The 13,217-nt window shown below is 56.4% G+C and overlaps 1 protein-coding gene across 4 annotated transcripts in view; it reads left to right on the top strand.

Annotated features, from left to right (window-relative positions):
- Window positions 1-12,946, top strand: part of DNAJC11 (DnaJ heat shock protein family (Hsp40) member C11) — a 68,474-nt gene extending 55,528 nt beyond the window's left edge. Inside the window, exons 7-16 of one of the 4 annotated variants that reach the window (XR_014807001.1) lie at window positions 1,195-1,268; window positions 4,543-4,732; window positions 5,163-5,248; window positions 5,518-7,458; window positions 8,167-8,912; window positions 10,228-10,297; window positions 10,722-10,779; window positions 10,853-10,995; window positions 11,697-11,826; window positions 12,390-12,946. Coding sequence is in view for 1 of the 4 variants with exons in the window: in XM_021095266.2 (XP_020950925.1) it covers window positions 1,195-1,268; window positions 4,543-4,732; window positions 5,163-5,248; window positions 5,518-5,634; window positions 8,757-8,912; window positions 10,228-10,297; window positions 10,722-10,779; window positions 10,853-10,995; window positions 11,697-11,826; window positions 12,390-12,415 (1,050 nt within the window). In the remaining 3 variants the exon portion in view is untranslated. Of the gene's footprint in view, window positions 1-1,194; window positions 1,269-4,542; window positions 4,733-5,162; window positions 5,249-5,517; window positions 7,686-8,166; window positions 8,913-10,227; window positions 10,298-10,721; window positions 10,780-10,852; window positions 10,996-11,696; window positions 11,827-12,389 lie in introns of those variants that run through there. The other 3 variants (XM_021095266.2, XR_014807002.1, XR_014807003.1) reach the window with 3 other exon arrangements.
- The last annotated feature ends 271 nt before the right edge of the window (window positions 12,947-13,217 follow it).

Raw genomic sequence — 13,217 nt, 5'->3', positions numbered from 1 at the left:
CTGAGAAGGAATCCTCTCCATCTGACAGCTGAGAGTTAGGATAGAAAAACGAGATTTCCTCTGAGATGCCAACTTAGGAAATCCAACCTCTAGAAACTCAGCTCTTTGCTCCCTGAAACAAAACACTGCAGGTTGGGGAGTTCCTGCTGTGGTGCAGCAGGTTAAGGATTCAGCATTGCTGCAGCTGTGGCATAGGTTGCAGCTGCAGCTCGGATTCAGTCCCTGGCCTGGGGACCTCCATATGCCGAGGGTGCAGCCGAAAAGGCGGGGGCGGGGGGGACAAAACAAAACACCTGCAGGCTGTCCCCTTCTCTTGCACAATTCAGAAGGCAAGTGTTTGGTGTCAGGACTCTGATCCCTGATTGGTGGTCATTAGCAGCCAGTTCTGCCAAATAAATTGAGCTGCATTAAATTAACATTGAGGAGTTGCCTTGAAAGTCACCCAGACTAGGAATGAGGCAGCCAGAACCAGCTGGACTTCAAGGCTGTACTTACACGTGTGGAACTGCTGGTGGGTTTAAGGTCAGATCCATGAGAGCCATCTCCAGTCACCTGTGAGACCTGCAGACAGGGAAGCAGAGCAGGTGACAATGCACAGAAGCCAGCACCATGGGATGGGGCACCTGACTGCAGCAGGTGCCCTGCAGGTGGCACACAGGGAGGGAGACCGTGGGCGAGCAGTGCCTGTGGAAGGTCTCCTCTCGGAACGCCGCTGAAAACTGCCTCTTCGGGGTCTGTCTGGCAAGGGTTAAGATGAGGTATTAAGAACCTCCCCATCCTGGAGTTCCCGTCATGGCTCAATGGTTAACAAATCCCGCTAGGAACCATGAGGTCATGGGTTCGATCCCTGGCCTCGCTCAGTGGGTTAAGGATCTGGCGTTGCCGTGAGCTGTGGTGTAGGTCGCAGACGAGGCTCGGATCTGGCGTTGCTGTGGCTGTGGTGTAGGCCAGTGGCTACAGCTCCGATTAGACCCCTAGCCTGGGAATCTCCATATTCCATGGGTGGGGCCCTAAAAAGGACAAAGAAAAAAAAAAGAAAGAATCTCCCCGCCCCTCCCTGGAGAGCTCTGGCAAGGGCGGATGGCTTTGAACTCGGTAAAGGGGTAAAGGGATTCTCACCAGAGACGCTTCCCTGAGACCTGGGCTGCTGCCGTGAGATAAAACACCATTAATACTTTTTTCTTTTTTGAACAGTTAGAATTCGGAGCTGGGGATCTGCAGGGACCTTTATTTGGCCTGAAGCTGTTCCGTAATCTCACACCAAGATGGTAAATATCAAGAGATCCAGGCTCTTTGCTGGTCTTTGTGGATTTAGGAGACCAGACCCTGTGTTCTTTTTGTCAGGGTCATCTGGACTTACTGTGTGTGTCCTGCAAGGTCCCTCGGGGCAGACCCAGCAGTGCCAGCGCAGAGCCTAGGCGGCGTGCTTGTTGCAAGAGCACCAGGTTGAGGGGGCATTCCCTGGTGGTCCCGTGGTTAGGATTCGGTGCCTTCACGGCCCAGGCTCAGTCGCTGGTCTTGGGAACTGAGATCCTGCATCAAGCCTCTCCACACTGGAGGCAAAAACAAGACCAAAAAGACAAAAAAAGAAAAAGCTCTGGATTGGGGGTGGGGTGGACCCTGCTGCTTGTCTCAGCCCAGGGCCAGCCTCCTGGCCGTGACCTCAGTTTCCTCGTCCCTGGGGTGAGTCCCCTTCCCTGCTCGGTCCCCAAGGGCCGAAAGGCCCGTGACGCACTGGAGGAACACACCTTCGTAGGGCAGTTGCTCAGGGTCTGGAATGTGTGTGGACTTGTGGGTCATTTCTTTGTCCCAGAGAATGTGTTTTAAGTTGGGAAAGGGGGCTTCTTTAGGAAGGGAGGCAGCATGTCTGGTTATCAAATGGATCTGTTAGGCCAGAGCTTTAAACCCCACCAGCCTCTGCTCGCCTTCTTCTCTGCTCTTGCAGTGACGTCACTCTCCTAGGACTGTCCCTTCTAGAACCACAGAAGTGTCCTTACTTTCCACTCGGGGTACCTGTGTGAGCTCATGTAAAAAAGAATTGGGTAGAAGGTCAAAACTCTTCCCCCTGGGGGATAGAACACAGCTGCAGGAGTCCTGGAATGGAGCAGATGCTTGAAAAGGAGGGCCTGTCACTTCGGGTTGGATGGGCGCCTGTGTGCCGGACAGGTTCTGCCGGGAGGCCCAGCCTGCCCTCCAGCCCTGGAGTCAAAGCGGGTTTGCAGGGCGGTCCCACAGACAGGTAAGAAGTGTGGAGAGAAAGAGGGCATGGCTTCTGGGAGCCCATGGAGGGAGCACAGCCGAGCAGAGGCCCGGAAGTAGGCAGAAGAGACACCCTAGCACTAGGGTCACCCGTGCGCAGTTAGAACACGGCTCCTCGGCCTCTGCTCTTGGACTCAGTGGTCTGGGAAAGGACAAGGATTTAGGCTTTGAACCGGAACATGTCAGCGTTCTCTTTACCTTGTCTGCTTACAGTTGTCACCTTCCATGCTTCCGACTGAAAGCATGGACTCCTGCCTGACACCAGCCCTCTCTCAGGTCCTCTGAGAGAGGGGCCTAGAGGAATCTGTAGTTTAAAAGAGAGGAGGGGAGTTCCCGCTGTGGCGCAGTGGTTAACGAATCCGACTAGGAACCATGAGGTTGCAAGTTTGATCCCTGGCCTCGCTCAGTGGGTTAAGGATTCGGCGTTGCTGTGAGCTGTGTTGTAGGTGGCAGATGCAGCTCGGATCCTGTGTTGCTGTGGCTCTGGTGTAGGCCAGTGGCTACAGCTCTGATTTGACCCCTAGCCCGGGAATCTCCATATGCCATGGGAGCAGCCTTAGAAAAGGCAAAAAGACAAAAAAAAAAAAACAAAACACGTCTGTGGTTTTAGCAGACAGCTCCAGTCATCCTGAACATCAGACATGTTTAGAAGACACTCAATTGAGGAAAACCCGTGGACAGTTTCATGTGGTGGCGCCTCAAAGTGTCTGTCCATCAAGTGGCCACCTGGTCTATAGGTGTGGCCAGTCAGCAGCTTTTGCAGGTCTGGAAATTGCATTTCATCAAAGCACCCAGTTTATCAGACTTGAGAGTACAGATTTATTAAAAGGATGCCAGCTTATTAATGTACAGTGTCTGCTTGTCCAGGGGGCCCTGTTCCCAGTTACCAATCCAAACTAGTGATCAGAAGGTTAGCTGGTGAAGAGTTCCCATCATGGCTCAGTGATACTGAACCCAACTAGTATCCATGAGGACGTGGGTTCGATCCCTGGCCTCATTGCTGTGAGCTGTGGAGTAGGTCACAGACACGACTTGGATCCTGTGTTGCTGTGGCTGTGGTGTAGGCTGGCAGCTGCAGCTCCAATTGGACCCCTAGCCTGGGGACTTCCATATGCTGCTGGTGTGGCCCTATAAAGCAAAAAAAAGGGCGGGGGGTGCAGGTGTGAAACCCGCAGGCAGGCTGCCCGTGTGAAGCCCCCCTCTCCCCTGGCTCTGCCCATCTTGCTGATCTCCCCAGAGCCCCTCTCTCTCGGGCCCGTTCCATAAAAATACTACATCACATAACTTTGAATAAACAGCGGTCTCATTCTCTGCATTTTGATTCTTTCACATGTCACTGGGCAGCATCTCAGGGTGACTTTTATCTCCTCTCCCTGTTTGCCCTCTGACCCTGGGGGGGCTCAGCAGAGGAATGTGGTCCGCAGGGAAGTGGGGGGCTGCAGAGAGCACGGAGTTGAGTCCTGATTGGTCTGGCCCGGGGGAGGTATGTGAGTACCGGGGCCACTGTCATCAGAGGTACCCCATGTACTGTTATTTCAGTGGCAAAAGCGGGGCCTCCAGAGCTTAGGAAGGAGAATGACCTGGTCACTGCAGGCCAGCCGTTTGCTTTTAACTCCTGAGTGAAGCACCGAGATTCCTTTGTCATGGACATGAAATACCCTTTCTTTACCAGAAGAGGGGGCTGACTCCCTTGGAAGCAAACTTCAGAGGCCTTTCTGGGAACTGGTTCACTCTGGCTTTGGCGTGGCTTCCGTCAGTCCTGTGCAGCCTGTGCTGATGCCTGGCCTCCACCCAGAAGCATGCCTTCGTTGGGCTGGGCTGGGCCCTGGGTTAGGAGTTCTCAGTCATGGCTGCACGTGAGCCTCACCTGGGCAGCTTTGACCACGTCAGACTCTGACTCCACACTTCTGCCTCCCGCCTGGAGGTCAGAATGGCTGGAGCGGAGCCAGCACTTGGTACCTTCGGATGAGCCAGGTGTTTGCAGAGGGCGACCCGGCTTGGGAACCTCGCAGGTGGTTCCGACTTCCAGCAGGGTTGGACCTGCTGGTTTAGGAGCACAGACAGCAGGTGCCTCTGGTTGTAGCTGAAGTTGGAGTGGGACGGGGTGGGGAGTGCAGCTCAGAGGCAGGATTACCTGGACACGGCCCCATGGAGGGGGCTCGGGCCCCCGCCTGCCTTTTGGAGAGCCAGCCCAGGGAGGCATGGGGGGTGGCGGAGAGGAAGGGGCCGAGCCCAGCCGAGAGCAGGTGTCAGCCAGGACCATTTCTCTCTGTGTCCCCCCAGCTTCGTGACGACGAACTGTGCTCTGCAGTTCTCGTCGCGCGGCATCCGGCCCGGCCTCACCACCGTCCTGGCTCGGAACCTGGACAAGAACACCGTGGGCTACCTGCAGTGGCGCTGGGGCATCCAGTCAGCCATGAACACCAGCATCGTACGGGACACCAAAACCAGCCACTTCACCGTGGCGCTGCAAGTGAGGATGGCCCCTCCCCACCCCTGGGAGCCCTTGACAGCCCTCCCCCCGCTCACCCCAAGTCCCAGCACCCGTGGGACCTCGGGGCAGGTTCTGCTCCCCCGCCCTCAGGCGTTGAAATACTGTTGTTCTCAGGCCCCCAGGGGAGCTGGGTCCCTTCTGTCCTAAAGCAAAGGGCTTTCCCCCATTTCTTGTGGGAGAGGCCCTGGTCGGTCAGGGAGCCCACGGCCGTCCTGCGGGCAGGGGCCGGGTGGGGTCGGGGGGCACCTCAGCCAGCAGCTGCTGCCTGAAAGGACGCAGGCTCGGTGTGCAGGGGTTTGTTTTTCCTGGGTGTTTGTGGGGAAGCTCCCGGGTTTTCACACACTCGGGGAGGCTGTGCAGCGCGGCCCGCTCGCCTCAGCCCCGCTGCCCTCCTGCACTGCCTCCCCAGCTCGGAATCCCTCACTCCTTCGCACTGATCAGTTATCAGCACAAGTTCCAGGATGACGACCAGACCCGAGTCAAAGGCTCCCTCAAGTGAGTCCCGGCCCGGGTGATGGGGGGCTCCTGCTCGTGTTCTTGCTCATGTCGGTCACGTGGCCCTGACCTGTCAGCCCTGTCCTTGAACGGGGGCTGGTGGCAGAGCTGCACCACTGCTGTCTGGACGGTTCTCTTCCTTGACCGAGGGCGTTGGTCGTGAATCTTGGGGGCGGGGAGGGGCTCTGTCCGTGACAGTTTGCTGCTGGTGACCGGGAGGGGTGGGGAGCTGAGGGGCCCTGCTCGCTCACTGCAGCCTGCTCCTGCAGGGCAGGCTTCTTCGGGACGGTGGTGGAGTACGGAGCGGAGAGGAAGATCTCCAGGCACAGTGTCTTAGGGGCAGTGGTCAGCGTTGGAGTCCCCCAGGGCGTCTCTCTCAAAGTCAAGTATGTTGAATTCAGCTCTTTCTGGCCCCTCATAGGCTTCCTGGGCTCCCCCTGCGTTAAGGAAGAGACTCTGCTTGGTAATTCTGTCCGTAAGGACACAGTCGCTCTGTCGTGGGCCAGGGTCCAGCTGCCGGACATTCAGTCAGTGCTGTCTGAGTCTGTGCTCCAAGGACTTGCATGAGCCCCACTGGCCTGGCCCTTCCTTCTCTCTGCCTCCCCGATGGCCCCAGACAAACAGCCCTGGTGCCAGCTTCGCACACGGCTCAGCACCGGTTGCAGCAGTTCACAGGGTCACAGGTGCAGCAGCATGGGCATCAGTGCAGGCAGCGCTGCTTCCCCTTCCAGACCCTTCCCTCTGTCCCCCACTGCAGTGGCCGGCCGGCTTGCCTCTGGCTTCGCTGGCTGGGTGCTTCTAGGTGGAGGCCACATGTAGGGCCCGGTCCTTGTCTGCTGAGACACACCCCCGGTGGCTCGACCCAGCCTCCCGGCTTTAAATCCTGTCCGGCTCTGATGACGCTCACGTGTCCAGCTCCGGCCTGGCCCTCCGCGCAGGTTTCCAGCTCACGTTACCCATCTTCCTTTTCCCGTCCTCTCAGATCTCACAGCATCTCAGGTGTCATATCTCAGCCCCGTCCTCCCCCACCCGCGGCCACACATCCCCACAAAACCTGCTCTGCCTGGAGCTCCGTCCCCCACTGGTTCTGACAAAAACCCTGGCGTTAGCCTGCATCGCCCTTCGCCACCCTCTGAATTTAATGTGTCTCGGCTATCTCTGCTCCTCTGAAAGCATATCGTGAATCCGGCCATTTCTCAGAAGCTCTGCGGCCACCAACTCGTGTCTGAGCTCTGGTGTCCTTTTGGCTGATGTCCTTCACCCTTGGGACACTGCCCTCCACAGTCAGGCTGATACAATCGGAGTCGGTGCATGGCAGCCTCTGCTTACAGCCCTTGGTGCCCCTCAATTCAGGCAAAAGCCAGAGTCCTCGGGACCTCCCTGCTTCAGCCCTTCGCTGTCCTCTGTGCCCTCCTCCCTCCGCTCCAGCCAGGCTGCTCCTGCTTCGGACTCGGCACCTGCCGGCTCTCAGTCCCCAGGTGACCACACTGCCAACTCCAGTTCCCCCCAGGCGCTGCCCACACATCCCCTAATTCCTAAAGCCATCTCTCATCGCCCCGTAAAAAGAGAGTGGCCCTCACATTCCCCAGGTGTCCCTCTCCCTGTCCCCCAGCACCCCCGCCAGCTGACAGGCCATCCATGTCCCCCTGCCCTCATCAGAAGCTCTTTAATGCAGTCAGCTCCCTTCTGTACTCCTGTCACTACGAGTGCAGCCCGGCCGTTAAGAGGGACTTGGTGAACGAGTGAGAGGAAGCTGAGCCAGGGTGGGTGACCAAGACCAGAGCTGGCATCAAGCACCTCTTCTCTCACATGAGATCTGGGGACCAGCACAGAGCTGTCAGGCTGTCAGGCTTCCTGCATCCTTACCCCGGCCCTCAGAGGTTGCGCCTCTGGTGTAAACACTGCTCCTGAGCAGGTGTTACGCCAATAAAAGGAATTTTTTTTCCTTGTGATGAGAACTCGAGGATACCCGCTCTCTGTTTCACCTTGTGTCAGCTTTGTTAATTTGTATTTTTCAAGGAATTTGTCTTTTTCATTTAAGTGTCAGATTTGTCAGCATTTAGTTGCTGTAGGATTTCTCTGGTGGCTCAGCAGGTTCAGGATCCAGCATTATCACTGCAGCAGCCCAGGTCACTGCTTTGGCGGAGGTTCAATCCCTGGCCCAGGAACTTCTTCAAGCCACAGGCCCAGCCAGAAAAAAGCCTGAACTTGCTCTTAACATCCCCTTGTCCGTTTAACGTCCGTATCTTCAGATGCTCTCTCCACTCCTAATGTTGCTAATTTGTGTTCTTTCTACCTTTCTTAGTCTGGCGAAGGCTTTCCACTCTTCATCATTTCCTATAGTGTTTACCTGTTTTCTGTTTTATTGATTCTTTTTTTTTTTTTTTTTTTTTTTTGTCTTTCTAGGGCCACACCAACAGCATGTGGAAGTTCCCAGGCTAGGGGTCCAATCAGAGCTGTAGCTACAAGCCTGTACCACAGCCACAGTGACACTGGATCCCCAACCCACTGAGCAAGGCCAGGGATCGAACGCACATCCTCATGGAAACTAGTAGGGCCCAACCTTAGGTTATTGATTTGAGACCTTCCCGTCTTCTCTAATATAAACCTTAAAGGCTAGAGACGCCCCTTTAAACACTGATTTACTCCATACCACAATTTGGATACACTGTCATTATCGTTCACTTCAATTTTTTTTCTTTTTTTTTTTTTCTTTCTTTTTTTTTTTTTTTTTTTTTTTTTGTCTATGCCCACAGCATGCAGAAGTTTCCAGGCCAGGGATCAAACCTGTTCCATAGCAGTGAGCTCAAATAATTTTCTAATTTCACTTTCAGAGATATATTGCATGGAGTTCCCGTTGTGGGTCAGTATGTTAAGAACCCGACATAGTTTTCATGAGGATGCAGGTTCAACCCCAGGCCTTGCTCAGTGGGTTAAGGATCTAGCATTACTGCAAGCTGTGGTGTAGGTCAAAGATGTGGCTCAAATCCAGTGTAGCCGCGGCATAGGCTGACAGCTATAGTTCCGATTCAACCCCTGGCCCAGGAACTTCCATGTGCTGCAGGTGTGGCCCTAAAAAGAAAAAGAAAAAAAATAATAATTGCAGGAGTTCCCTGGTGGCACAGCAGGTTAAGGATCCAGCATTCTCAGTAGTTTGGCTCAGGTTTGATCCCTGGCCCAGAACCTCCTTGATTTGCTGATTTTGGGAATCTTCACACGCTTCGTTTACACAGACGAATCAGGGCTGAGAGCTGACTCTGTCCAGAACACCTGGAAGAGGGCTGTGTTTACACTGGTCTGTTGTTTGCGGTCAGCAGGTAGTGAGACCTCTCTTCTGTCACTTACATCAGATCCCTCAGCTAAGCTTTGGGACAGGGAACCGCCGAGGGGGGTGGACGGGGAAACACACAGGGCAGCTGGCATCCCGTATGGAGAGGGTCTCCTCCTGACCGAGACCCATCCCTTGCTGCACCCCTGACCCATTGGGGTGTTTCTCTCTGATCTGCAGGTTAAACAGGGCCAGTCAGACCTACTTCTTCCCGATTCACCTGACGGACCAGCTGCTCCCCAGCGCCGTGTTCTATGCCACCGTGGGGCCGCTCGTGCTCTACTTCGCAATGCACCGCCTGGTCATCAAACCCTACCTCAGGGCCCAGAAGGAGAAGTGAGTGCTCCGTGTCACGGGGACACTGCGGAACAGCCTTGAGCCTTGGCTTGCTGTCTAAAATGGAGATGAGGGTTTCCCTGGTGGTTCATCAGGTTCAGGGTCCTGTGTTTTCGCTGCTGTGGCTCGGGGTCAGGCCCTGGCCTGGGAACTTCTGCATGCTGTAGGCACGGCAGGGAAAAAAAAAAAAAAAATGGAGATAATAGAACCTACCTGCAAGGGTTATTAGGAAGATTAAATTAGGAGTTCCCACAGTGGCTCAGTGGGTTAGGATTCCAAGTACACCTGCTTGGGTCACTGCAAGGGCATGGGTTCCATCCCTGGCCTGGTGCAGTGGGTTTAGGATCCGGCATTGCTGCCATAGCTACGGCTCAGATTCAGCCCCTGGCCCAGGAATTTCCAAAATAATTAATACATATAAAGTGCTTACCATGGTGACCAGTCCATAGTAAGCCCTCAGTATATATTAGCTAGTGTCACAGTACTACTGTCAACCCACATTGCCTCCTTGCAGGAAGAATTAGAGTTCGTTTACAGAATCGTCAGGCCTGTAAACCATGACCAATCAACAGTTTTCCTCTTTCCCGCTCTCCCCATTTCTTTTTTGAATTCAAGAGGATTGGTTCTGAGCTCCTACATACAAGGCACACGCCTTAACAAGATCTCAGAAGGCACGTGGAGGGACGATTTTCTTTTGCAGCTTCTTAGAGATGACCCAGCCTAACATCAAATCTGAGAGGTGGTTTAGGTCCGTGACTTCATAATGGTCTCATTAGGAAACCACTGAGCTTAGAGTCTGGGAGAGAGGACTGAATCTCCGCCTGGCCCCTCCAGCCTTTGACTCACTGGGGCTCAGATTTCCCAGGAGGCTCAGGGCTTGGAGCAGAGAACGTGCTGGGTCAGGTCTGACGGGACAGGGCCTGCTGTCCCAGGTCCCCGGGCTCCACTGTAAGCAAAGTGCGTCTCCATCTCCAGGGTGCTGTGCGCTGTCCCTGCCCAAGGCGTCTGCAGTCTCCCCAGGTCACGGCACCTCCCGGGACCATCACCTGCCCAACCTCCCTTTTCCCGAGACTTCCCATGGCAGTGGCTTTCCTGCCGAGGCGGTGGAAAAGCGCCGTCTGGGGACAGCAGGAAAGCTGCCCGGGCCTGTGACGGGAAGATTTGCTTGGGATCATCTTGGAAATGTTGCCTAAAGTTCTGGAACTAGGAGCGCAATAGGATCACAGGCTGTTTGCTGGGCGCGGGTCCAGCGCGGGGCTCTGTTGCTCCCTGCTGGCAACGCGCTCACGTGTGCCCTGTGTTTCTCTCGAATTAGGGAGCTGGAAAAGCAGAGGGAAAGCACAGCCACCGACATTCTGCAGAAGAAACAGGAGGCAGAAGCTGCGGTGAGTGCCGCGGCCGCTGGGCTCCGGGAGTTGGGCAGTCCTGCCTGTCCTGCAGCCTGGACCACAGCGTGAGCCCCTCTTTTCCTGTCCCCGCTGCTTAAACCAGGGCCTCGGGGCTCGGGCTCTTCCCCAGAGTTCACGGGTCATTTGGTCTTTTCATTGCCTTGGCTGCGTCCTGGGCCCAGTGATCCCTGTCCCGGGAGCAGGTACCGTCACCCTCCAAAGTCGAAACAGGGTCCTTGAGTAAAAGCAGCGGGTACTGTCCCCTCTTCCCCCCCGAGTGAGTTGTGACGTGACCGGAGATCCCCAATGGCTGGGGTCTCGGCAGGGTTCCTGGCAGGTGGGGACGCGGGCTCTTGGCCACGGCTCTGACCAAAGGCGGAGCCCCGAGAGGCCCTGATGGCACTGTCCTCGCCCTTCGCAGGTCCGACTGATGCAGGAATCGGTCCGAAGAATAATCGAGGCCGAAGAGTCCAGAATGGGTGAGGTGGATGGCAGGGCCTCTCTGGGGTGGGGGATGCCAGGGGCCCCCGCCCTGACCACGCCTGTCTGCAGGGCTCATCATTGTCAACGCCTGGTACGGCAAGTTCGTCAGCGACAGGAGCAAGAGGCACGAGAGGGTCAAGGCCATCGACGTGACCGTGCCCCTGCAGTGCCTGGTCAGGGACTCCAAGCTCATCCTCACCGAGGCCTCCAAGGTGCGGCGCCCGCTGCAGACAGAACCTGCTCGCTGCCTGCGCGGGGCTCAGCCTGCTCCCCTCGACTCCCCAGACGGTTGAGACCCCTGGAGCCCAGCAGGGAGAGACGGAGGAGAATTGAAGTGCGGGGGAGGGGCGGTCCCTGCTGGGCTGGGGCTTTCACTGCTGTGGCCCAAGTTCAAAACCTCTTCTGGGAACCAAGATCCCACATCAGACCGCTGCACGTCACAGCCAGAAAATAAAGTGCAGAGGAGCTTGGGCCAAAGAACTTCGGGTTCCCTGAGCAGGCTCCAGCTTCCTCCCCCTTAGTGGGGCTTCGGTGACGATGGAGCTGCGGATAGTGTGGCAGAAGGGGCCCGGTTTGGTTTGGTTTTGTTTTTAGCAACGCCCATGGAAATGGCCAGGCCAGGGATCAAACCTGCACCCACAGCAGCAACCCAAGCCACTGCAGTGATGGTGCAAGGTCCTTAAGCCACTGAGCCACAAGGGAACTACCCCCAAGGGGCCAGTTTTGAGAGGGAAGCCTAGGACTCTAGGCACCTTTCTGAAATGCTCCTTTGTTTTCCTCTAGCCCCCAAGCGGGCGCGCTTTGCAGGGAGCTCCTGAGGGCAAGTCCGGGCCCTTCCCTGCTGCACCTCCAGGTGGCAGCAGACGGCAGCGCTGCGGGCTTTCCGTCCCCAGTGCGCATCTGTCTCTTACAGGCGGGGCTGCCTGGGTTCTATGACCCGTGTGTGGGGGAAGAGAAGAACCTGAAAGTGCTCTACCAGTTCCGAGGCGTCCTGCATCAGGTGATGGCGCTGGACAGCGAGGCGCTCAGGATACCAAAGCAGTGTGAGTAGCTGCCCCTGGCGGCTCCAGGGCCTTCGGGGTGGGAGACAGCCAGCTTCCCCCGGGGGGCCCGGAGCCGTGGGCTTGGGCTCCCAACTTGCTCTGAGCCAGGAGGCAATGCCCTGAGGGTGGGAGCTCTCTGCTTGGAAACTGCAGCTTGGGTGCCTGGTAGAGGCAGACTCAGCTGCTGTCCTGTGTTCGGGAACCAAGGTGACTCTGGCTCAGCCATCTGGCAGTGGCCGAACCTCCTAAGTGGAAAGAAGGCGTGGAAACAGTTGCCTTTTAGTTGTTGGGTGTTGTTTTTTGTTCATTTGTTTTTTTGTCTTTCAGGGCCACACCCTCTGCATATGGGGGTTCCCAGGCTAGGGGTTGAATCGGAGCTGTAGCTGCCAGCCTACACCACAGCCACAGCAATTCTGGATCCTTAACCCACTGAGCAAGGCCAGGGATCGACCCTGCGTCCTCGTGGATCCTAGTCGGGTTCGCTTCCACTGAGCCTCTGCGGGAACGCTGAAACAGGTGCCTTTAGACAGCGCGTTTAGACCTTGCCTTTGCCTCTTTTACAGCTCACAGGATTGATACTGATGGATAAAGGGCTTGAGAAACCGGATTAAAAGGAGGCTGCAAAAAATCATTTCCTGGGAATCTACAAATTTGGAAGCAGGGAAAATACCCAGACCTGAGGCGTGTTTATTTCGTGTCTCCGTTGGAGGGTGGTGCCGGATGGGTCACGTGAAGGGGCACGGTCACGGGCACCGCCTCCCCGGGGGGCCAAGCTGGGACCCGAGCCGCCGCTCTTCCCAAGGATCGAGTCCCCGCAGGCAGGGGCCTCCCCAGGCCCCTGAGCTCAGGCGCCGGCTGCGCCACCCAGCAGCCCTCGGGCCGCCGTAGGTATTTATGAACTTCCTCCCCCCACGCACAGGACTGTGAACTACTTTTCCTAAAACCCACACTGAGCTCGGCAATCGGATGGAAGGAGGGGCAGTTCCCCCGGGCAGAGCGAGCGGGTCTCCAGATCAAGTGAGCCTCTGTCCCGTCTGCGTCCAGAGAACCACCTTTTCCTGCTGAAATGTCACTAGAGGATTGCGTGGGTTTATAAATCTGCTTTTTATCTGAGAACAAATGATTCTGAACACGAGTCTCTCTTTCGCCCCTCTCAGAACGTCTCGAGTCATCCCAGGGGCACCTGGCTTGGGACGGAGTAACTCCCGGTCCCAGGGCCCCCTTGTCCCAGGCCACTGCGTCCCAGGAGCCCCGCGCGTGCCTCAGCCCAGCCTGCCCGAGCCCACGCTGGAGCTGGGGGGACGAGGGGGTTCGGAGAAGGCATGGCCCCTCTCTGGGGGTCTGCTCCCAGGAACCCCTTTCCCCACTTGCCTCTCTGGGTTGCAGACTAG

This window comes from Sus scrofa, chromosome 6 (genome assembly GCF_054392235.1).
Source record: "Sus scrofa isolate SSC_HxYL_T2T_F1_AM1 chromosome 6, Sscrofa_HxYL_maternal_Yorkshire_Landrace_v2.0, whole genome shotgun sequence".
In the NCBI taxonomy this organism is placed as follows: domain Eukaryota; kingdom Metazoa; phylum Chordata; class Mammalia; order Artiodactyla; family Suidae; genus Sus; species Sus scrofa.
This window is presented reverse-complemented; position numbering and strand designations above follow the sequence as displayed.